Source organism: Bufo bufo, chromosome 9, assembly GCF_905171765.1.
Source record: "Bufo bufo chromosome 9, aBufBuf1.1, whole genome shotgun sequence".
In the NCBI taxonomy this organism is placed as follows: domain Eukaryota; kingdom Metazoa; phylum Chordata; class Amphibia; order Anura; family Bufonidae; genus Bufo; species Bufo bufo.
Genome location: NC_053397.1, coordinates 65036992 through 65061547, shown reverse-complemented (window position 1 = coordinate 65061547; position 24556 = coordinate 65036992). Strand labels below are relative to the sequence as shown.

The window sequence follows — 24556 nt, the reverse complement described above, 5'->3', positions numbered from 1 at the left end:
ACTCGATCTGAGAGTTTGTTTTGTTGTGGGTTTGAGCAGAATCCCACCTCCTCTCAGGTGTTGCTCTTTAGGTAATTGGTGAGGCTATTTATTCCTCCCTCTCCCTATAGCCTTTTCGGGTTATAGTTCTGCCTTGTGTGAGCTCTGGAAGTTTGGTGAATCGTCTGCTCCAACACATCTCTAGATAAGTCCTTTTCTCTTGTTCCTTCTGTGTCTGTTTTGACTAGGCCTCTAGGGTGACGCTAGCTCCTTCGGTTGTTGAAGGAGCTGGGTGCCTCTTTCCCTCTTCCCTACATCTGAGGGTTTGGTCCAGTGTGTTATAGTATTAGGTATGTGGGCATGTGCATATCTACCATCGAGATATGCACATGGGCATAGCAGCTTAGTGAAAGTGTTTTAGGGATTGCTAGGATGTAACCCCTTTGTTCCCTAGCATTTGGGGCCTAGTCAGTTGTTTTGTTTGCTTTGCCGTGTTCTGTTTCCTTCCCTTATCTTACCTACTGTGACACCTCCTCATGCTGCTGCCACCCCACACTCTGTCATTGTGCCACTCTGTGGCATCCTGATGCTGCCGCCACCTCCAGACTCTGTCATTGGGCCACTCTGTGGTCTCCTCATGCTGCTTCCACCTCACTACTGTCATAGGGCCACTCTGTGGTCTTCTTATGCTGTTCCCACCCTCCCCACTTCATGACTGGGCCACTATTTAGCCTTTTTGGCTTGGCTGACATCGTCATTTATTTCACCCTTCTTCTGATCTGTCAGAAGGAAGGAAAAATAAGACGCACAACGGATCCTCTCTGTGTAGCAACTGTAAGGCCTGTATGGTCCCATCAGAATTGGCTTATGATTTGGTAGCCATAAGCAGGAGTGGGTACAAAACACAGAAGACATGCAAATATTCCATTCACGTGTCATCTCTGTTTTGGATCCACTCCTGTTTTTTTTGGCATTAGCAATACTGATGGATTATTGAGCAAATGCTGACCGAGTGAAGGCGTATGCTCCACAGACAGGATCTGTTTTTTGGGGGTTATTGTTCTGACGGATCAGAGGAAAGGCAAAATAATCAGTGATGTCAACACAAACTTACTGCTGACACCCTCTCCACTCTGTCGGGGGGCTCTACTTGTATAAGTGTTTAATAGAACAAGTTCTGTAGACATCTATGTGGAATCAGCTGACGACGGTGTAAAAGGAGTGTGCTTCTTCTTGGCACTAACATCGACCTGTAAGGCGGAGTTCATACTTGAGTTATTTGGTCAGTTTTGGCCCCGTGACTGCCCAAATAAGTGAAGTGTGTAGCGATTCTAAGAGCGACGCCTGCCATCTGCATGCCATACGGACTCACAGTATTATTTCACTACCAAAGCAGACTCCCTATGCGTGTTACTGCAAGGCACAGTGTTCTACACCACTATAAAGGCTCTCTGCAGCCAGGAAATAGCCGTTTTTAAAACTAAATTTACAGAGAATATATTCGGATTAAACCAAATCAAATTTTTGAAAAATTCGCTCTTCTCTATTCATAACTATAGGAGTCCTCTCAATACATTTTAATGCTGGCTTGTTGGAACATAGTGTCAGAATGAAGATAAGAATTACATAACCGGACTCAACATCACTTACACTACACACTGCTTACTCTAGTTTAGGGAGGTGGGAGCAGACAGATTCCCTTTAATTTTTTAGAAAAGGAAATAGTTCAAATGGGAGAGCAGTATTTAGTGGTGCCATACAGTGTGTGACCTTTGTCATCGGCCAGCCGCATTTGCATTAATTTCCTCGTTTAACCAACTTGCTCCATGAAAATCCTAGCTTTATCCCCCCGAAGGAGAGGAAGGTTAAACACTTTCATACTCTTCACGCTCTAAATTCCCATTTTTAATTCCTTCCCCTTACGCACAAGATCAGAGACCAATGGCTATTTTTGTTTCAGCGTTCTCTTGATGGGGATAATGCTTAACATGTGTCCTTGCCCTGCTTAGCCAGCAAAAGTCTCCTATTGCAGCCCTGTAATTTAAACAAAGAAAACTCCAAAAGCACATACAGGATATAAGTGATGGAGAGGGGGAACAAGAGCCAAGGGGTGGAGAGAGAAAAAATTCCAGTCTGATTCTGGGGGCGGACGCCAGGGAATAAGCTGTCTACAAAATGTGGTTTCAGTGAAAAGAAAATGTATTTTCTAATAGTCTGTACAATTTGGGTTTTGTGCGGTTTTATTCATGGGGCATGATGGGGTGATGGTGTTTGCCTTTGTATAATTGTAACAATGAAGATGTTGTAACGACACGAGGTTTGTAACCACACGTTGCGTGGAATCACTCAGAGCTCTCCATTGTATATTTGTTCTCAGGGCTTTGATCACACACAGCAGTTTGGGGTCATCTTGGATTTCTTGCTGTATGTTTCGTCTCAAGGTTTTGACAAAATACTCTAGTGAAAGCAGGTTTAGCTACAGTTGGTGTTATGGACATGAACAGGAAGTCTCTGTAACCATTTCTAAATGGCTCAAATCTTTCAGTGCCAGACTAATTCCGATGTATATTTCTGGCACTCAATCCATTCGCTTTGTTTTGGCGAAGTGGTTGAAGTTTAATTGAAACAGTATTGACTTCATACAAAGGGGAAGCCTGTCGTCAATCCAGAAAATAGATTCCTTGTGTGTCCATTAGTTGTACTTGAAATATATATAGGTATATAAATATACAGTAAATATACAGTATACAGGCAGGTGTGGGAAAAATGCTGCAAAAATGTAAGTGTCAATAGTTTATTTTTTATCATTTAACAAAATGCAAAGTGAATGAACAAAAGAGAAATCTAAATCCACTCAATATTTGGACCACCATTTCCTTCAAAACAGCTTCCGTTCTTCTAGTTACACTTGCACACATTTTTTCAAGGAAGTTGGCAAGGTTTTTCCAAACATCTTGAAGAACTAACCACAGATCTTCTGTGGTTGCAGGCTTGCTCAGATCCTCCTGTCTCATAATGCAATCAGAGACAGACTTGACGATATTGAGATCAGGGCTCTGTGGAGACCATATCATCACTTCCAGGAATCCTTGTCCTACTGTAGACTGCATACAGTTCTTAATGACATTGGCTGTACTGTATGTTTGTAGTCGTTGTCCTGCTGCAGAATAAATTAAGAGCCAATCAGGCGCCTCCCTGATGATATTGCATGATGGATAAGTTTTCCAAAGATTTTAGGATATTTTACTGAGGAGTGCTGCGAATTTTCTTATTTATTATACAGAACTGACATCAGGATCATTGAACAATTGCAAATACCTTCACATTACTTGGGGACTTTTCCTCTACATTCAAATATACACATATATATATATATATATATATATATATATATATATACGGTATATACCTGTATATACAATACGTGTGTGTGTGTGTGTGTGTATGTGTGTGTATATACACTGCTCAAAAAAATAAAGGGAACACTTAAACAACACAATGTAACTCCAAGTCAATCACACTTCTGTGAAATCAAACTGTCCACTTAGGAAGCAACACTGAGTGACAATCAATTTCACATGCTGTTGTGCAAATGGGATAGACAACAGGTGGAAATTATAGGCAATTAGCAAGACACCCCCAATAAAGGAGTGGTTCTGCAGGTGGTGATCACAGACCACTTCTCAGTTCCTATGCTTCCTGGCTGATGTTTTGGTCACTTTTGAATGCTGGCGGTGCTTTCACTCTAGTGGTAGCATGAGACGGAGTCTACAACCCACACAAGTGGCTCAGGTAGTGCAGCTTATCCAGGATGGCACATCAATGCGAACTGTGGCAAGAAGGTTTGCTGTGTCTGTCAGCGTAGTGTCCAGAGCATGGAGGCGCTACCAGGAGACAGGCCAGTACATCGGGAGATGTGGAGGAGGTCGTAGGAGGGCAACAACCCAGCAGCAGGACCGCTACCTCCGCCTTTGTGCAAGGAGGAACAGGAGGAGCACTGCCAGAGCCCTGCAAAATGACCTCCAGCAGGCCACAAATGTGCATGTGTCTGCTCAAACGGTCAGAAACAGACTCCATGAGGGTGATATGAGGGCCCGACGTCCACAGGTGGGGGTTGTGCTTACAGCCCAACACCGTGCAGGACGTTTGGCATTTGCCAGAGAACACCAAGATTGGCAAATTCGCCACTGGCTCCCTGTGCTCTTCACAGATGAAAGCAGGTTCACACTGAGCACATGTGACAGACGTGACAGAGTCTTGAGACGCCGTGGAGAACGTTCTGCTGCCTGCAACATCCTCTAGCATGACCGGTTTGGCATTGGGTCAGTAATGGTGTGGGGTGGCATTTCTTTGGAGGGCCGCACAGCCCTCCATGTGCTCGCCAGAGGTAGCCTGACTGCCATTAGGTACCGAGATGAGATCCTCAGACCCCCTTGTGAGACCATATGCTGGTGCTGTTGGCCCTGGGTTCCTCCTAATGCAAGACAATGCTAGACCTCATGTGGCTGGAGTGTGTCAGCAGTTCCTGCAAGACGAAGGCATTGATGCTATGGACTGGCCCGCCTGTTCCCCAGACCTGAATCCAATTGGGCACATCTGGGACATCATGTCTCGCTCTATCCACCAACGTCACGTTGCACCACAGACTGTCCAGGAGTTGGCAGATGCTTTAGTCCAGGTCTGGGAAGAGATCCCTCAGGAGACCGTCCGCCACCTCATCAGGAGCATGCACAGGCATTGTAGGGAGGTCATACAGGCACGTGGAGGCCACACACACTACTGAGCCTCATTTTGACTTGTTTTAAGGACATTACATCAAAGTTGGATCAGCCTGTAGTGTGTTTTTCCACTTTAATTTTGAGTGTGACTCCAAATCCAGACCTCCATGGGTTGAAAAATTTGATTTCCATTTTTTTTTTTTGTGTGATCTTGTTGTCAGCACATTCAACTATGTAAAGAACAAAGTATTTCAGAAGAATATTTAATTAATTCAGATCTAGGATGTGTTATTTTTGTGTTCCCTTTATTTTTTTGAGCAGTGTATATATATATATATATATATATATATATATATATATATATATATTGTATATAAAATAATAAGAAAAAAACTAAAAACAAAAAAAGGAGTAGCAGCATAGGAGCTGACAAAGTGCGAAAATGGTGCCCACAATCCAGACCCTGATCCCCAGGTCAAAGGAATAAGTTCTAGAAGAGATCACAGCACTCCAACCACAATACTGTAAAACTATTGATTTATACTCTAGTGTCCATAAACATGCATGTTTATGGACACTTGAGAATATATATATATATAGAGAGAGAGAGAGAGAGAGAGACAGAGACTATTCAGCACCTTAATAGCAATACAACTTTCTACAGTGGTTAGCCTTATTTTATTGTGTTAGAAGACCAATGTTCCCTCTAAACTGTGTTCTCTGGCATTGAAAGAGTTAAGAATTCCAAACTCTGCAGCAGGTAAAGCTGTTATTAGGCTCGCTAGTCCTCCTTAGGTAGAGTTCACATCATTGTTATTTTTTTTTGTTTTTCTGATCCGTCAGAGGAACAGAGAAATAAAGAAAAAAAATGGATCCTGTAAAAAAAAAAAAGATCCTGTGCATCAGTGATACGCATTTGGCATCTGTTTGAGCCATTTCCATCAGAGATCCAATTTTTTAGCCGTTAAAAAAAGTCCTGCATGCATGACTTTTTTCCATCTAAAATAACAGATCTCTGACGAAAATGGCTCAAATGGTTACTAAGGGTACTTTCACATTAGCGGCAGGGGACTCCTTCAGGCTGTTCCGGCTGCATGTCGTACTTTTAGTCCGGCTGCCTCTTGCCGTGCGCTGCCATGCTGCCGCTGGAACTCCGCCCCCGCTCCCATTATAGTCAATGGGGACGGAGCGGCAGTCCAGGGGCACACGTGAACTAGAGGCAGGACGGATCCGACAGGCTGTTCACCCGCCGGAACAGCCTGCCGGACTCCCCTGCCGCTAGTGTGAAACTAGCCTAAATGTGCATAACTGATGCACAGGATCCGTTTTTTTTACAGGATCTGTTTTTTATTTATTTTCCTGTTCTTCTGATGGATCAGAAGAATAGAAAATAATGGTGACCTTAATTCTCCCTCAGTGTGTTGGTTTAACCCTCTCCTTTCCCGAGCACACAGCTTAGAGGAAACACTGAGTCAGACCCCACTTTAACCCTTTAACTGTGTCAAAAGTGACCTCTTTTATTAGGACACAAGTCTTCCCGGTGGCACGATTAGGGACTCTACAATCAGGCCTGGAGACCTAGAAAGCAACACAGAGCCGTCTGTACTTTCAGCCTGTTATTATGGCAGATCAAGTGTTGCCTTAATGGTAGCCTGTGTCACAATGACAGAGCAATACTAATGCAGGATTTGTTCAAAAGAAGGAAATTAAATAATAATCTATAAATGGGATTAAAAAACTTAAACGGCACTTAAAATATAGGATTCATACCACTATGGCCCCATACCACTATGTCAATGGAAAATGGAAAACCGTATAGCTGCTGAAATGCAGAGCAGTCAGTGAGATTTGGCAAGAGATTTGCATTGTGTCAAGTGGCAGATTTAGAGTTGATTTTCAATATGGAACTACAGTTCAATGCATGTGAATTGGATTTAAAAAAACTTACACAGCAGGAAAGATGTACAGCATGCTCCATATGTCACAGATTTCTTCCAGATTATTGCAGCACAAAGTATGAAATCCATAACAAAATTCATAGGTTTCATCTCAGATTTGTGGCCATTACTGCTGCTAAAATGTTCTTGCCGTATCCACACCAATTCTGTGCCTACCATGGAGGCAGACCATGCGACTGCTATAAGGCTCAGGTGGGGGAATCCAGCTCTGAACACTTTCTTATTATCCCAACATAAAATAATGGCTATTTCTGTCAGATGCCACTAGGAGGAGCTCAGTGCAAAGAGGTGGTAATGCTATAAATTTCTATACACCGAGCTCCCCCTAGTGGTGGCTGCACAAAGCCAGTTTTATCATGTACAGAAGGAAAGCGAGAGATGTAGAGCTGTATGGAGGGGATTTATCAATGTTTTTACACCAGTTGTCAGCTGTAAATACATTGAGAAATATGGTGTTTAAACAGAGTGGCACATTTATGAAGTGGATTTTTCCAAGCGTGACTTTTTTCTCTTTAGTATTTTCCTTCATATAACTAAACAAAAAAGGTAATACATTTGTATTCGTTATGGAGCCCCAGATCTGACAACACCCTCATAATCTAAGGCCACTTTCAGACGAGCGAGTTCCATGCATTGGACTCCCAGCGTGAGTATGCAGCAGCTCCCGTCCTGACCTCCCAGTACTGATGGGATCGCATTGCATTATATTGATTTATGATGCTGAGTAACCCTTACAGTTCTGGAATGTATGGGATAGCACTGACATAATGCTGTCAGTGTTATCCAATACATTTCAGAACTGTAAGGGTTACATAGCATCAGAAATCAATATAATGCTATGCAACCAGTCAGTGCTGGACGGTCAGGACGGGAGCTTTGGCTGACACATGCTGCAAGTCCAATGCGTGGAACTCACTCATGTGAAAGGGGCCTAAGAGATGAGGAAAACTCTAGGCCAGAATATTTCTTACATCATCTTTTGGTTCTATCCTTTAAAAAAAATCATTATACTAGTTCCAAGAACCATAGACTAAAAAAAAAACACGATCTTACCTGAAAAGGAAAGCTTCTTCATTCTTACAAGTAAGACACATGAAGAACCTCAACTTCTTCAGCATCCAGTCTCAATATGACTCAATAGCCATTGTTTTCTGACATGCTTAGGCTCTGTTCACACAACTGCTATGTTGTATGTATTTTTGAATGGGTACAGACAGATTCTGAAGCACTCCACTGACTTGAAACATGTCATATTAGAAAATGATTCAGGAGAGTAGACGTACTGGCCACAGATTGAGCCATTGGACAGCTGATTGTATGGATTTCAGTCTGAAAGGAACTGCATGTGAACACACGTAGACTAAAGAAGATTTTTTTTATTGAAACCAATTACAAAAATGATGCATATCAGGGATCTTGCAGCTACACTAGCTTTTTGCACTTAGCTGAGCCTGTAATTCAAGGGTTGCTATTTTCAGATTTTGCTGTCTGGATCTCAAGAGAGTGTTTCCTCTGATTCTGAGGTCACCCTGCCCTCTTAGGCTTTATTTTGTCCTAATAAAAGCCAAACTCTTTATCTGGGGTAGTCGTCTTTAAACCTTAGATACAAACACTTCAAAAAATGTTGTAATTTACTTAAAGGTTGACCTCTTCAACTGAAAATAGATAGTATCGTCTTACCAAAAGCAAGTACAGTGCATTGGAATACAGCAGCAGTTTTAATATAATTTGCCAATAGGCTTGTCCTGAAATAATACAGACATTAGATACAGTGTAACTGTTCTACTAATGGCTGCAAATGTTTGTTGTTTCTGCAAAGTATAAGTGTTATCTCACACAAAATAATGGCCAACCAAACCCCCCCCCTTCCCCCATCACTTTATTTCATGTTTTCCCAAACAGCATCCTCTGCCCAAGAGTCTGTCAGGTCCCATAAATATGGATTTGACAGTAGATCCTGATCTCCAACCTGTGGATTTCCAGCAGTTGCAAAACTACAATTCCCAGTTCATGCTTGAAGATATACTTTTGGAACAGCTGAGGAGCTGTTGATTGGAAATGTAATGTATATGGTCAACTTTACTTGGGCTACAGATGAGAAGTTTACGCCTGCTACAATGAGCATTTCCATATTTTTCACTATTGGGAGGTTTAATGGAAAAGAAACAGGAATGCTGGCATGATATCTGTTCACTGTATTCCATTGTATGCCGTGTGGGCTGGTTGCCAGATACTGGTGGTGTGTATCTTATGGCAGTGCACACCGCCTCTGTCTTATGCATACTGGCTGCAGATACTTGTGGTTGTTCCATTGTATGCCGTGTAGGCTGGTTGCCAGATACTGGCGGTGTGTATCTAGGGCCATGTGTCAGTGTGGCAGTGCACACCTGCCTTTGTCTCATGCATACTGGCTGAAGATACATGTGGGTATTCCATTGTATGCCATGTGTGCATACTGGTGGCAAATACTTTGGGTGTGAACATGACCACTGAGTTAGTAGCTCTTCTCTGTTCAGTAAGGCAGGGGTTAATCTTGCTTGCTGTGTGTTCTGTTTGTGTGCACCTGCATCTGTTTTGAGCTAATGAGCTCAGCTATATGTTCTGTCTGTCTCTCCCACCCCTTGGCTGAGCAACAGCAACAGTTCCTGTATCTGCTTCTGTTCTGTTATCCTGTCCAGTCCTTGCCAGTGTGTATGTCTGATCTGTGTCTGACCTGATTCTGCCTGTGTTCCTGCCGTGGTCTGTCTGTGTTACCCTGCTTGTTTGGTCTCACTTCAATTCTGTTTATGTCTAGTCCTCCAGTCTGGTGTTCCAGTGACCTGTACTGTAGTCATGGTGCCTTTTCAGGTTGTGCCTGTGGTTTTGGTGTGCTTCCTGAGCCTTGAGGTGCTTGCACCAGAGTTCCTGAGTCCGAGGGTCAGCTGCCTAGTATACCGGGACCATCCCAGGAGGTAGTGGTCCTGTTGCTAACGCCCAGCAAAATTCACAACCCTGTATAGAGGTTAAAGGGTGAATACCAGAGACGCACCAGAATAACACCCTTAGGTTTTGACCCAACAGTAAACCAGTTACTTGGCACAGTGGTTCCACATTACCACTGATCTGTCTTGATCCATATCAGTGGATGTGTAACAAATGCCGTTATTTCCATTAGATATTTCCTCACAGCAAATTTTGTGTTCTTGCACTGAAAAAAGAAAAAAGACATGTTTAATTTGTTCTAGTCTTTCAAGATTGTAACAAAATATACCGTAGCACATATTGCTGCACTTATATTTTTAGGGGCCATAGTAGAAAAATGTTCACATATTTTGCTTTTGTTTTCAGCTATGTTTGATAGAGACTTTTGGTTGAATAAACCAAAAATACAAATGAGCAGTTGCCAGTCAAAATTAATCCATTTCCGGACCTCATTTTTGACAGGCCCTTTAGAGAAGCTCTCCAGTTTCTGGATATCTTCTCTACTTTCACTTAGCATCAGATTTTGATAAATCACCCTCTGTACATCAGAAGAGTTTAGAGACAACAAGTCCCATATTATTTACAACCAACCAACTGAAATGTGTTTTTTCTCAGACAGGTACAGATGAAGAATCATCTCGGGAAGATAACTTGTCGATGGATCCACAGCTGGAACGACAAGTGGAGACCATCCGTAACCTGGTATATTCCTACATGACCATTATAAACAAGTGCTTTAAAGATCTGATACCCAAGACATTAATGCACCTGATGATCAATAGTGTAAGTAGTTTTCGATCTAACAAAGGATCTGCTTGTTGGCTTGAAGCAACAATATCTCATCATGAGTTATACAATTTCAGATATGTCTGATGAAATAGATTGCATTTTAATGAAATTGTTATAGGAGATTGACTTTACCTATAAGTTATTGACAGTTATCTTATGACTTTACCTTCAAAATTAGTTTAAGACTATGAGGTAATGTAATATATTATATGCAAGATCCTCATTACCCAAGCAGAAAATATCTATCTCGCAACTTGATATATGTGTGAAAGGAAGCAAGAGAAACTAAATAGAAATGATTATACATTCATTGCTCAGGCTGCAACATTAAAAAGATGGAAGCTGCTAGGAGAATGGTTTCCAATCCTTCCCAACTATGAAGGAGCCCCTGGTAAAATGAATCCAGGCCAGATAAACCCCTACCAATATAAGGTTAAAAAAAAACTACTGCAAAACTACAGGTAGAAACTATAAATATTCAACAGGACACTTAACACCCCAAAATCCCCCAAAATGCATGGTCTCCAAATACATGGTCATGCAAAATGTAGGGAGTTGTAGTTCATAGTTGGATTTTGTATAATCAAATTTGATACTTGCTCTAGGACTTGCATTGGGTAGATGTAAAAACTAGGAACAATTTATCTAAAACCTGTACAGCAGCCCTCCTTGGATCTTCTCCCCTCTGCTGATACATCTGCTAAGTACAACTTCCTGCAGCTATCTCTAACACTAACAGACGTGAGGAGGTGAGCAGAGAGAGCCATCAGAAGCAGAAATGGGTGCACAACGCTGAAGGATTTATGTCACATTTAGCAGGACAGTCAGGTGAAGGGCTTACACATACCCTTCAGAAGCAAAATGGTAGGACATTTTTATGGAAGACTGTTTAGAATGTTGCCTAATTTTGCATTTAGGAAGCAAATGAACAGTGACAAAATTCAATGCCATAGCCTTTAAAGCTGAGAAGGGGGCACTTAGATAAGAACATGCTTCACATAACATTGGAGCAAAGAGCTGAAGTGGAGGCAGCCTTCCAAGTAAATCCAGTAAACACCACTGTTAATGCACAGTCATACTGCCACCATAAAAAAAAAGGTGAAAAAAATAAATGCCGGATACTTTTTGCCGGATGACATCAGAAAGACGGATCCGGCATTTCAATGCATTTTTTCGACTGATCAGGATCCTGATCAGTCTTACTAATGCCATCAGTTGGCATACGTTTTGCCTGATCCGGGCAGGCAGTTCTGGCGACGGAACTGCTTGCCGGATCTCTCTGCCGCAAGTGTGAAAGTACCCTAACTCTCCTTTCAGAATGCATGGGGATTAAACTGGTCAGTTCTTTTCTGGTATAGAGCCCCTAGGACGGAACTCTATGCCGGAAAAGAAAAACATAAGTGTGAAAGTGCCCTAAATTGTTACATTATCCAAATGCTAAATTATTTCAGGTACCCATAATATACAGCCATTGCTGCAACTTTAAGAATACTAAATCATAATTTCTTCTCCTTTTGGAATTTTTTTTTTATCCCCTTATGTTGAGCATAAAGATGTCTGCCCCCCTCCTTCGTCCCTGTTGGCCAAATGCTATTCTTCCCGATTCACCAGTACACATGGATGCTCAGCTAACCTATATTTTTCATTACGGCAGTTATCAGGATGACATGCTCTTCCATCTGAAGTCCCTTTTTTTTTATTCCAATATGATCAAGACGCCTATACACTGTAACTTCAAGTCCGCCAATGACCCCAACCAACATGCTCTTCCTATGTGAAGTCCCTTTTCATGGTTGTCATATGAAAATGCTTCATGTGGCTGCAAAATGGTCTTTTGCCGCCAGTCACAGAACATGTACTTTTGTCTAGCCACAATATATAGCAGTTCTTTTCCTATCAAGCCAGTTGATCCCCAGGAAGTAGTTTCTATAGCAATGTGAAAGCTCAGAAAAGCCCTTGAACTTCCTCTGTTTGCTCCCAGTGGCCTTTAGGCAGCTCCCACAAGTCGGCCAAGGAGACTGGCTGCATCTTATCAAATACTTCCCTTTGCAGATTACGAAACAGGAATCTCTTCCATGGGAAGACTTGTACTGAGCCTTTAAAAGGATATTCTAATAAGGCATCTCTTATCTATATTCACAGCATCCAGAACACCCTGTCTGTTGGCATCCTTGTTTATTGTAACCCTTAACTCTTACAGGAAACGGCATTGATAAGGCATGGGATATCACTGGAGAAATGTCATGTACAGTAGAAATGGCTGTGAAGTTTTGTTATAGACTGTATTATTCTGAAATTTCAGAACAGGAAAATGAGCTGAATGAATAAAAGCATGCATCTCTTTAGGAACCTTGGACTGTCATGTAGGTTTATGTTGACTTCTTTGTGTTCATACATTAAAATAGTTATCCACAAATACAGAGCCAGAAAGAGGATCTCCTTGGAGAATTTAAAGATGTATTCCCAGCTTAGAAATTTTTGGCATATACTCAGAATTTGCCATACTAGTTTAAAAGGTGGGCTCTAACCTTTGTGACCTTCTCCCAATGGGAGTGCCGGGGTCAGGGGAGATCAATGGAGATGCAGTTCATTCCACTGAAGTCTTTAGGAATTACAGAAAGAGGCAAAAGTTGCATTAAAGGGGTTGTCAATATTTTTTGAGTTTTGGAAATGTTAGTAGTAGTCTGACTGGGTAGAGAGCCTGGCTCTCTTCTGTGGTCTTCCGGCCCCCATCCTGTAAACTTCTGGATGGACAGGGTCAGAGGTGTATCTAAAGGCTCATGGGCCCTGGTGCCAGAGTTTAGCTTGGGTCCCCCTTCCCTCAGTGCTTTGTGGGCAGGGGCAGGGAAGCACATAGCCTTCCTGCTGCCTGAGGCAAAAATTGAAACGGCACCCCCCATGCCAAATTCTTGACCCTTCCCTCCAGCAAGAGGTGTAACTTGACCAGCATGCACTTTCTTTAATATATGTGTCTTCTTATGTGGCACAAGGGTCTTTGGGCCCCCTCAGGCTCCTAGGCCCGGTAGTGACTGCTGCCTCAGCACCTCCTATAGCTATGCCCCTGGACAGGGTCCAGTGTGTTGCTGGATCCAATGACTGTCATAAGCGGTGTATGACCCAAGTGGCACATGACCCAGCAGTGTGACAAAGACCAGTAGACTGCAGTAGGGAGCCGGAATGGTGCGGTGGTAAGCAGGTGTGTATGATTTTTTTCAACAGGTACGATAGGGTGCTACTGACGTAAAAAAAGTAGGACAACCTCTTTAAGTAGATGAATAGTGGTCCTATGAACCCAATTCTCCTGATTATTGTCCTATAAGATATTTATGGCATATCCTGTGGACCAAGCAACTATGCGGCTTACAGCGCCCTGTATGCAAGTTAAATATACCTTTATCTAAAGGGACAAGGTCTCATAATAAAGGTAAAATCTAGACAGTGAAAACATCATCACACCTAGCTCTGTAAATCAAGGTGGAGAGGGCGCAGCAGTGGCAGAAAGAGCAGAGCCTCTAAGAGTAACGGCAACGCCCCTGTTGCTCCTAGAGGCTCATTTGCATATATTAAAACTTAATTTTTCTCAGCAATGCGGGCACATATGAACATGGGACCAACACAGATGCCTTCAGCTGCGGAGTGCACATGTAACAGGTCAGCCAGTTTTATAGATATAAATCTGCTGACAGATGCCCTTTAAAGTTAATCTGCCAGGTGTCCTACGATCCCCTATCTAAGGGCAGCACATGTCAAAGCGGATGTTAGGGTGTGCTGACTTCAGGGATATATAGATATCTCTGATTGTATTCATTATTTTCACAGGTCAAACTGTTAATGACCAATGAAGAATTTTACAACTTTGAAAGTTGTTTGCCAATAATTTAAAATACCCAGATTTTTTTTTTCTAAATGGATAACCCAATTTTTCTAATTGCATAAAATCTGTCATTGTATGATATCATTGTATCTGGGTAGGATAGTTTGTGTGTACATAGTCAAGTTATATCTATTTAAATTAGAAAAGAAAGAATAAAAGGGAATTTGGTTGAACAAACACATTTAAATACAGAGAATATAGAAAATCTCTGTAATATACAGTTGCAAGAGAAAGTATGTGAACCCTTTGGAATGATATGGATTTCTGCACATATTGGTCATAAAATGTGATCTGATCTTCATCTAAGTCACAACAATAGACAATCACAGTCTGCTTAAACTAATAACACACAAAGAATTAAATGTTACCATGTTTTTATTGAACACACCATGTAAACATTCACAGTGCAGGTGGAAAAAGTATGTGAACCCTTGGATTTAATAACTGGTTGAACCTCCTTTGGCAGCAATAACTTCAACCAAACGTTTCCTGTAGTTGCAGATCAGACGTGCACAACGGTCAGGAGTAATTCTTGACCATTCCTCTTTACAGAACTGTTTCAGTTCAGCAATATTCTTGGGATGTCTGGTGTGAATCGCTTTCTTGAGGTCATGCCACAGCATCTCAATCGGGTTGAGGTCAGGACTCTGACTGGGCCACTCCAGAAGGCGTATTTTCTTCTGTTTAAGCCATTCTGTTGTTGATTTACTTCTATGCTTTGGGTCGTTGTCCTGTTGCAACACCCATCTTCTGTTGAGCTTCAGCTGGTGGACAGATGGCCTTAAGTTCTCCTGCAAAATGTCTTGATAAACTTGGGAATTCATTTTTCCTTCGATAATAACAATCCGTCCAGGCCCTGACGCAGCAAAGCAGCCCCAAACCATGATGCCCCCACCACCATACTTCCCAGTTGGGATGAGGTTTTGATGTTGGTGTGCTGTGCCTCTTTCTCCACACATTGTGTTGTGTGTTTCTTCCAAACAACTCAACTTTGGTTTCATCTGTCCACAGAATATTTTGCCAATACTACTGTGGAACATCCAGGTGCTCTTGTGCAAACTGTAAACGTGCAGCAATGTTTTTTTTTTGGACAGCAGTGGCTTCCTCTGTGGTATCCTCCCATGAAATCCATTCTTGTTTAGTGTTTTATGTATCATAGATTCGCTAACAGGGATGTTAGCATATGCCAGAGACTTTTGTAAGTCTTTATCTGACACTCTAGGATTCTTCTTCACCTCATTGAGCAGTCTGCGCTGTGCTCTTGCAGTCATCTTTACAGGAGGGCCACTCCTAGGGAGAGTAGCAGCAGTGCTGAATTTTCTCCATTTATAGACAATTTGTCTTACCATGGACTGATGAACAGCAAGGCTTTTGGAGATACTTTTATAACCCTTTCCAGCTTTATGCAAGTCAACAATTCTTAATCGTAGGTCTTCTGAGAGCTCTTTTGTACAAGGCATCATTCACATCAGGCAATGCTTCTTGTGAAAATCAAACTCAAAACTGGTGTGTGTTTTTATAGGGCAGCTGTAACCAACACCTCCAATCTCATCTCATTGATTGGACTCCAGTTGGCTGACACCTCACTCCAATTAGCTCTTGAAGATGTCATTAGTCTAGGGGTTCACATACTTTTTTCACCTGCACTGTGAATGTTTACATGGTGTGTTCAATAAAAACATGGTAACATTTAGTTCTTTGTGTGTTATTAGTTTAAGCAGACTGTGATTGTCTATTGTTGTGACTTAGATGAAGATCAGATCACATTTTATGACCAATTTGTGCAGAAATCCATATCATTCCAAAGGGTTCACATACTTTTTCTTGCAACTGTATATGTGTATGCAATAGTAAACTCCACGTACAGAACAAAGGAAACTATATAGTTGGGGAAGGAGAACTCTCGGGTCAAGCCTTGAAGCTGTACATACTATTCCAGTTAACATGCAGCAAGTTTATATGAAATTCTATTAGAAAGCGCACAAGTATGTATTCAATTAAGTGTCACGTTAGAGGTGATTGAGACAGTAGGCAGAATCGACATACAAGCGAGTCTAGTGTTATAAAGAACATGTGTTCTTGAAATCTGTGCAATCCCCGATCTTAGCTTTGTTTAAAGAATTTCTTCAAGAAGATTGAACTTGCCCTCGTTTTTTCTTTGTAAAGTGAAATCTTTGCCATAGCTGCATTTCTTGTTCTCAAGGTTTAAAACAGAAAAGCTCATTCACAAAATGTATTTCTAAAGATATCTTATGAGATGGTTCTAAGACATAATACTACTACCACTACTACTAATACTAATAATAATAATAAGTAGTAGTAGTCAGCTAATCAAACCTGACAAAGTGGAATTCGATCTGAATTCCAGGGAAAATTCGATTCACTGAGAAGCCAAATTTCCTTGTGCTTCGTTGTAATGAATTGGTTTTCCCTAAATGACGGTTTAAAAATAATACTTACCTCAACCATTTGAGCATGAGAAGTCGTCCGCCACCATCTTGATTGAAGATCCTGTGCAAAATCTCGTGCACGGTGATCTCGTCCACGCTGGATCTTCAATCAAGATGGCAGCGGCTGCCTCTTTGCAATCAAATGGATGAGGTTAATTATGATTTTATAAAAAAAAAAAAAAATGTTACACTGTAATAATAATGTCAGATCAAATATTAATGTCAGATGCCACGATCAGCTATGAACATGGCATCTGAGGGGTACAATGATGGGGAGCGGCGCAATCGCAGCTCCCTGTTATTGCACCCACTACTTACAAAGAAATACGCTTCCTGAGAAAGTAATTAATCACAAACAATTTTTTTTTGTAAAATACGGCGAAACAGCCCAATCGAATTTTCCAATACTTCGCTCATCTCAAATTATTATTAGTGTTATTATTAATAGAAATACCTTTTTATTTATAACTATTTTTCTTTGTGCTAATGCATCTAAAATAAAACACAAAGCAACTTTTCAAATAGTCTTCACTGAGAATACCCTACTGATTTGCGTCTACAGCTCCTATGCAAATCTATGCTTCTCCATGGTTACAAAACAAACTGTGAATAGTGTGACACAGTGAGGGGTTGTGTCTGGCAAGGCAGGTATTTTCCTCCCAACATGTGCGGCTGGGCTGGTTTACAGCCAGGTGAGGTCAAATACCGGACCAGAGTTTAAATGCCGGTCTCGGCTTTGGCAGAACCTGGCTGTCCTTAAATAGGCAGCTGGGCTCAGCAGAGAGGTCTCTGTTTTTGGGATCTGACGCTTTGTGCCGTGCTGGAGGTCTGAGAGCCGCACGCTGGGGAAACAGGCCCCCCCCCCCCCCCCCCCTAAAGCCTGCTGTGGACTACTGAAGGCAGAATTGCCAGCAAGGTGACTTGTATTATATGAACTTTCCATTGTGTGTGAATTAACACCATGACTGCAAAGTTACATGCTGTTTTGTGCAATTGCCTCAATTATGAATAAACACTGACGTTTTGAGTTAAGAACTTGTATTTTGCCTCTGTACTGCGCCAGCTTACCCTATCTACCAGAGCGAAACCCCACAATAGTCTAAGCCTACATTAGTTATATGTTCAGTTACTTCTCTTTATCTGACCGTCTTCTACTGGCTGTTGTCTCATCTAGTGATCAGAAAGCCCTGGCACTCCAGCTGTTCTGAAACTACAACTTCCAGAATCCTCCTTTCACTTCTATGGGAGATCAGCCAAGTAGGTGTGCATGCTGGGAGTTGTAGTTCCACAGCAGCTGGATGCCTGGTCTAATCCATTGATTGTAGCATCTTAGGTAAGCAAAAGTTGCTGCATACCAAAAGGCTAAGGGCCCCTTTACACAGGCCGATGGCTGGGGATGAGCATTCCTACAAACGCTTTTTTTGTCCGATTAATCCCCACTGATTCCCTGACAAATGAGCAAATGCTAGTTTGTCAAGAGGATCACATCCATATGTATTCCTTGGTTGTGGACAACACAATGCCCTGTGTAAATTGGGGTGTCATACAGACAGTAATGGGAGTTTATGTGCCCAAAGAATTGCATACAGTGCCAATGATGCTCCATGTGAACTGAGCTAAATAAGAGCTGATTGACTCGCTGTATGCTTTATCGGTGCATGTGTAAAAAGATCCTAAGGCTCCCAATATGTCTGCCAGACAAGTCCTGTGAGAGTGCCTGGTATGGTATAACTGTGCTAATAAATTATACTGAAAAAATAAGTGTAAGGAAAAAATAAGTTTATTCACTGAGGTAAACACATTTAAGAAAATGAAAAATGTATATCCTTGGAGGACTAAAAAATGTAATAAAGTAATAACCTATGGGTCTCAGAATATGGTGGTGCAAAGCATTAAAGTGTATTTATTAAAATTAATAAAGCATAAAAATTGTATAATAAAAATATAAAAATCATAATTGTATTGACCTGCAGACTAAAGTTAGCATGTTATTTTCACCACAAAGTGAATGGCATCAAAAAAATCCCCCCCCCCCCCCAAAAAAAAAAAAATACATAAACAATACAATGGCAGAAATGCATATTTTTTACCATTTCACCCCACAAAAATCTGATCTGTGATTGCTCCTGTTCTGTCCTCCACCCACCTTTCAATCCTGGTGAAGCCTACAGAACGGGCTAATACACATGTCAATCGCAGCAGTACAACTCGATTGGTGGAACCCATAGTTTGGGAGGGGATAGATAGTTTATTTAGGCAGGCGAAACAGAGTGTGTCACGCTATTACCCCAACTCCCCTGACGAAGCCACATCGCGGCAAAACATGTCAAAAAAGGGTGGGGTAGTGACGATCTCCAATTTTTAGACAGATTGCAGTATAGGCCAAGATCTACAACCAGTAGGGTCACAATTTATGTCCAGCTCAATACATATTGTGTAAATGTTCGGAGGGTAACTGCCTGATCTCCCAGTGTGTGAGATGTGCGAATGAATGATGGAGGTCTGTCGCATAGGGATATAGGAATACATCGTATCTATTTATAATAGAAACTCCTATACTTAGGACCTATAGGGACACCAAACAATTCACCATTGAAAACACACCTGGCAACCTGTGGTGATATATAGCCACAGAGTATCCATGAGGTTGGCCACCTCTTGAGTAGAGTGCAGAGCGAGCGACAGCGCCCCAGGAAAGACATAAAGTAACTGACTTAGCCCGAAACTGCAACCTGATATTTTTAAATGACCTTGTAGTATTGGATTCTCTAAGTATTTTCGTTTTAAAAGTAAATAATAAAGGTTAAAGTTTTAACCTGGTTCTGGTTCTTTGTTCTGATGTTTGCCGTGCCTCTCGAGACACACAGGAACTGCTTGCTCAGTCACTCACTGGCTGAGGCAAGTCACCTCTGCAGCCAGTGAGTGGTTGAGTAGGCCTTTTCTGTGTCTTGAGAGCCATCAGGAACCAGAGATCAGAGGGGACCTCGTGAGTAGAGGAATGGGAACAGGAATGGATCAGATTCAGAGGAGATATTTTATTTTTTAATTCCACTATGAGCCTTTAAGAAAAAAAGGCAGCCCCTTTAAAAGTTTTAATGCCCCATATGGCTACTTAAAAATAATATGGCTGTTAGAATGTGGAGAGAAAAACATGTCTTAATACATTATGCTTATTTTCAGGTAAGAAAATTCATACATGGAGAGTTACTGGCTCACTTGTGTTCTTCAGGGGACCAAAACACTTTGATGGAGGAACCATCTGAGCAGGCTCAAAAGCAAGATGAGACGCTATCTGTGGACCATGGGGCAACAGAAGCTCAGCCAATTATCAGTGAGAACAATGCTGGTTTCACCCCATTATCATCTCCTGGAGACTGTACATGGATGAAGTTTTGCTGGTATAGAACATTGTTAATAAACTACATACAGTATACTTAGAGGACAACATGAGAATGACTTGTAGCTCTGTGGCTCACAAGATGTTTTTTTTCTCGTGAAGTTGGGACCTCTCTAGAACTAAAGCCTCCTGATCCCAGTGTTTTCACAATGCCTATTATGAGTTTGATATACAGTACAGACCAAAAGTTTGGACACACCTTCTCATTCAAAGAGTTTTCTTTATTCTTTATTTTCATGACTATGAAAATTGTAGATTCACACTGAAGGCATCAAAACTATGAATTAATACATGTGAAATTATATACATAACAAACAAGTGTGAAACAACTGAAAATATGTCATATTCTAGGTTCTTCAAAGTAGCCACCTTTTGCTTTGATTACTGCTTTGCACACTCTTGGCATTCTCTTGATGAGCTTCAAGAGGTAGACCCCTGAAATGGTTTTCACTTCACAGGTGTGCCCTGTCAGGTTTAATAAGTGGGATTTATTGCCTTATAAATGGGGTTCGGACCATCAGTTGCGTTGAGGAGAAGTCAGGTGGATACACAGCTGATAGTCCTACTGAATAGACTGTTAGAATTTGTATTATGGCAAGAAAAAAGCAGCTAAGTAAAGAAAAACGAGTGGCCATCATTACTTTAAGAAATGAAGGTCAGTCAGTCAGCCGAAAAATTGGGAAAACTTTGAAAGTAAGGGCTATTTGACCATGAAGGAGAGTGATGGGGTGCTGCGCCAGATGACCTGGCCTCCACAGTCACCGGACCTGAACCCAATCGAGATGGTTTAGGGTGAGCTGGACCGCAGAGTGAAGGCAAAAGGGCCAACAAGTGCTAAGCATCTCTGGGAACTCCTTCAAGACTGTTGGAAGACCATTTCAGGGGACTACCTCTTGAAGCTCATCAAGAGAATGCCAAGAGTGTGCAAAGCAGCAATCAAAGCAAAAGGTGGCTACTTTGAAGAACCTAGAATATGACATATTTTCAGTTGTTTCACACTTGTTTGTTATGTATATAATTCCACATGTGTTAATTCATAGTTTTGATGCCTTCATAGTCATGAAAATAAAGAAAACTCTTTGTGTCCAAACTTTTGGTCTGTACTGAATAAAGCACCATACGGTCTCAGATAAACGGTACACTCCCAATACTTAGATCAACCACAAAAAAAGTGAAAAACACACCATTAATGAATCATAAAATGTAATATTTATTAATAACAATAGTTAAAAATGATGTTCACAATACTTGCTTGTGAATAAGCAGGGACAAAAACACAGTTGCACACCACCTCAAATGTAGACTCTCAGCTATAACAAGTTGCAGCAATGTAAGCGACCTCTAAGGAGAAAGGCAAAGACAGGGTGGTGGCGCTCCTCGACGCGCGTTTCGCGTGTGATCGCTTCCTCCTGAGGAGCGCCACCACCCTGTCTTTGCCTCTCTTCTTATTGGTATGTTGCCATTCATGTCGCATTTGTAGTTTAGTGAGCATACATGTTTGTTACTTCGCTGCTCTTTATATGCACTAGTCACTTTTTAGCACATCTTTATATGAATATGCACTTTATATAAACTCGACCGTCCTACCCTGAATTGGGATTTGTTATTAACATCCTTAGAAGTCGCTTACATTGCTTTTTGTTTTTGTCCCTGCTTATTCACAAGCAAGTATTGTGAACATCATTTTTAACTATTGTTATTAATAAATATTACATTTTATAATTCATTAATGGTGTGTTTTGCACTCTTTTTTGTGGTTGACCATGAGTTTGATATATGTCTATACAGACAAATTCAGTGATTTTCAGCATAACATTTACCACTATGAAGCCATGAAGCTCCTGGTGCACAGGTTTTGTGCTGATCTTAATGCCAGAGGAGGTTTGGAGCTTTTCAGTTATGGAGTCAGCAAGGCACTGGTGACTATTATGCACTATGTGTCTCAGCACTCAGAGACCCCACTCTGTAACTTTACGTGGTCTCCACTTTGAGGCTGAGGTTCTTATAGGCTTCCACTTTGCAAGTCCACAGTTCCATGGTCGATAAGGGAATATCTAGGAGCGAAGAATTTTCATGAACTGCCACTGACGACCATGGCATCCTTTTACAGAACCATGCTAGAATTCAGTGAGCTCTTTAGAATGAGTCATTCTTAAAAAATTGTTTGTCAAGGCAAACTGCATGGTTAGGGGCTGGATTTTATACACCTGTGGCTATGGGACTGAATGAAGCACCTGAGTTAAGTGATTAGAGGTGTGTCTCAATACTTTTGTCAATATACTGTATATCAGAAAAAAATGGAATAGGTGGTTCACAAATATGGTGTGCATTATAAACACTATATTTCTCAATGACTTTATACCAGACAACTCAGTACACAGGCATTTATACAGTATAGCCTTGAGGAAAGGAAGGGGGGGGGGGGGGCATGATCGAAACCTTTAAATATGTTAAAGGATTAGGAGAGAAGTCTTCTCAATAAGAAGGTAAACACAAGAACAAGGGGGCACAATATGAAATTAGCTGGGGGTAAGATCAGGAGCAATGTCAGGAAATATTATTTTACTGAAAGAGTGGTTGAAGCTTGGAACAAACCTCCAGCCGATCTGGTTGGAAAATCTACAGTGAGTGAATTTAAACAATGTCTGGGATAAATATACCGTATGTCTTTCTTAAAAAAAAAAAATATAATATAAAAGCAGTCTAGATGGACCAGGTGGTCTTTTTCTGCCGTCAATCTTCTATGTTTCTATGAGGCTTATTTTAAATTCCAAAATCAAACAATTTAGACATCCCAGCAATTTACTGACAATCCTGGCAGATATGCCTCTTCGTTGGGAATGCATTCTGTTTTATTATCCTCAGTTTTATTATCTTGATGGTCAGTACTCTTTTAAACAGTTTGCACCAGGTTCTAGTTCTATTGAGATGATGGACATGTCTAAATGCTAAAGTTCATTCTTAAATTCTAATTTGTTTTTCTTTGGCAGTTCTCCATCTTCAAGCCCAAAATTTCAGAGAAGGTATGACCACCATGCACTTAAAGGAAAGTCACCTTCTAGGCTGACAAGCTCTTCTCCTGCACTGGCTGCCTTATCTCTGGACTCCGGACATGAAATACCACATGTGCTTTCCAACCCAGGGCCTTTTCTTGGTATTAATGATCCTCTTCTGGTGGCATCACAAATCCCTTCTCGACCATTACGTGTTCCACCAAGTGTTCCCAGGTAATACACCATTACCAGTGAGTTGTTTTGGTCCTTCAGGACTAAATAGAATTGAAAGTGTTAAAGTGCCCAACTGGATCATTTTACATCTGTTCCGTGACTATAAATGGCCCAGAAAATGTAGCATCACATCTTTGTCTCTTGTAAAAAAAAATATATGATGATCTGTCATGATCCTGTTTTTTATTGCGAGTTCTGTCAACAATGGACTGGTTCAGAAAATTCTATTATTTTACATCATTAAGGGTGTAGTCACATGGCCGTGTCTATTTTGCCGACCACAAACCACGGATTTGCAAAACAAGGGCACAGGCCATCTGAATCCCGCATTGCGTTGCGTTAAAGTCAATGGCTCCACACTGCGATGCGGGGTGTTCAAGACTAGTGTTTGTGTTTTGAGGATCCGTGGTTTGAGGTCTGCAAAATGGACATGGCTGTGCGAATACACCCTAAGGCTGGGTTCCCACTCTGTGGTTGCCACATACAGCCAAAATCCTGCCTGCCTGCAACAGCCAATGACCACACAATTTAGTTGCACCTTCAAAATCGTGCAGCAATTGGCCGTCATTCGTGGGCGGAAAAAGGCTGCTATTCGTGGGCATCAGACGCAGCATGTAAACCCAGTGTTAATGTGTTGACTAAGAGGAGAAAAGTTTAATATGTTTTTTTATCTAGCAATAGCACCTAACATGCATTGCAAGTCAGCCTTAGGGCTCATGCAAACGAACGTAATTTTTGTACGTATCCGTTCCGTATTTTCTTTGCGGCCTGTATGCGGATCCGATCATTTCAATGGGTCCGCCCAAAAAAAACAGAAAAGTGTGCATTCTGTTTCCGTATGTCAATAAGGCCGTTCCGCAAAAAAACATAGAACATGTCCTATTTTTGTCCGTTTTGCGGATATAGATAGGCACACGGATGTCATCCGTATATTTTGTGGAACCGTGTTTTGCGGACCGCAAAATACATACGGTCGTGTGCTGGATCCCTTATTCTGTTAGGCTGCCATATTAGACACAGCCCATTGAGAAGAGTGGAGCTCTTTCTGGATAAAATACACTTGCAGACCCTTATTTTCCTTCCTTTAAAGAGGGCCTATCATCTTTCCTAACATGTTTGCGGACATTTTTGAATTTGCACCCTAATCAGATGCACACTGCACTAAGTAATTGCTCATTCATGGACAGTGCACTTTAATTCTGT

The 24556-nt window shown here is 41.4% G+C and overlaps 1 protein-coding gene across 1 annotated transcript in view; it reads left to right on the top strand.

The window, feature by feature from the left end:
• Window positions 1-24556, top strand: part of DNM3 (dynamin 3) — a 377707-nt gene that overhangs the window by 297333 nt on the left and 55818 nt on the right. Inside the window, 3 exon segments of the mRNA XM_040407594.1 lie at window positions 10232-10399; window positions 19910-20127; window positions 23117-23353. Coding sequence (XP_040263528.1) covers window positions 10232-10399; window positions 19910-20127; window positions 23117-23353 — 623 coding nt within the window.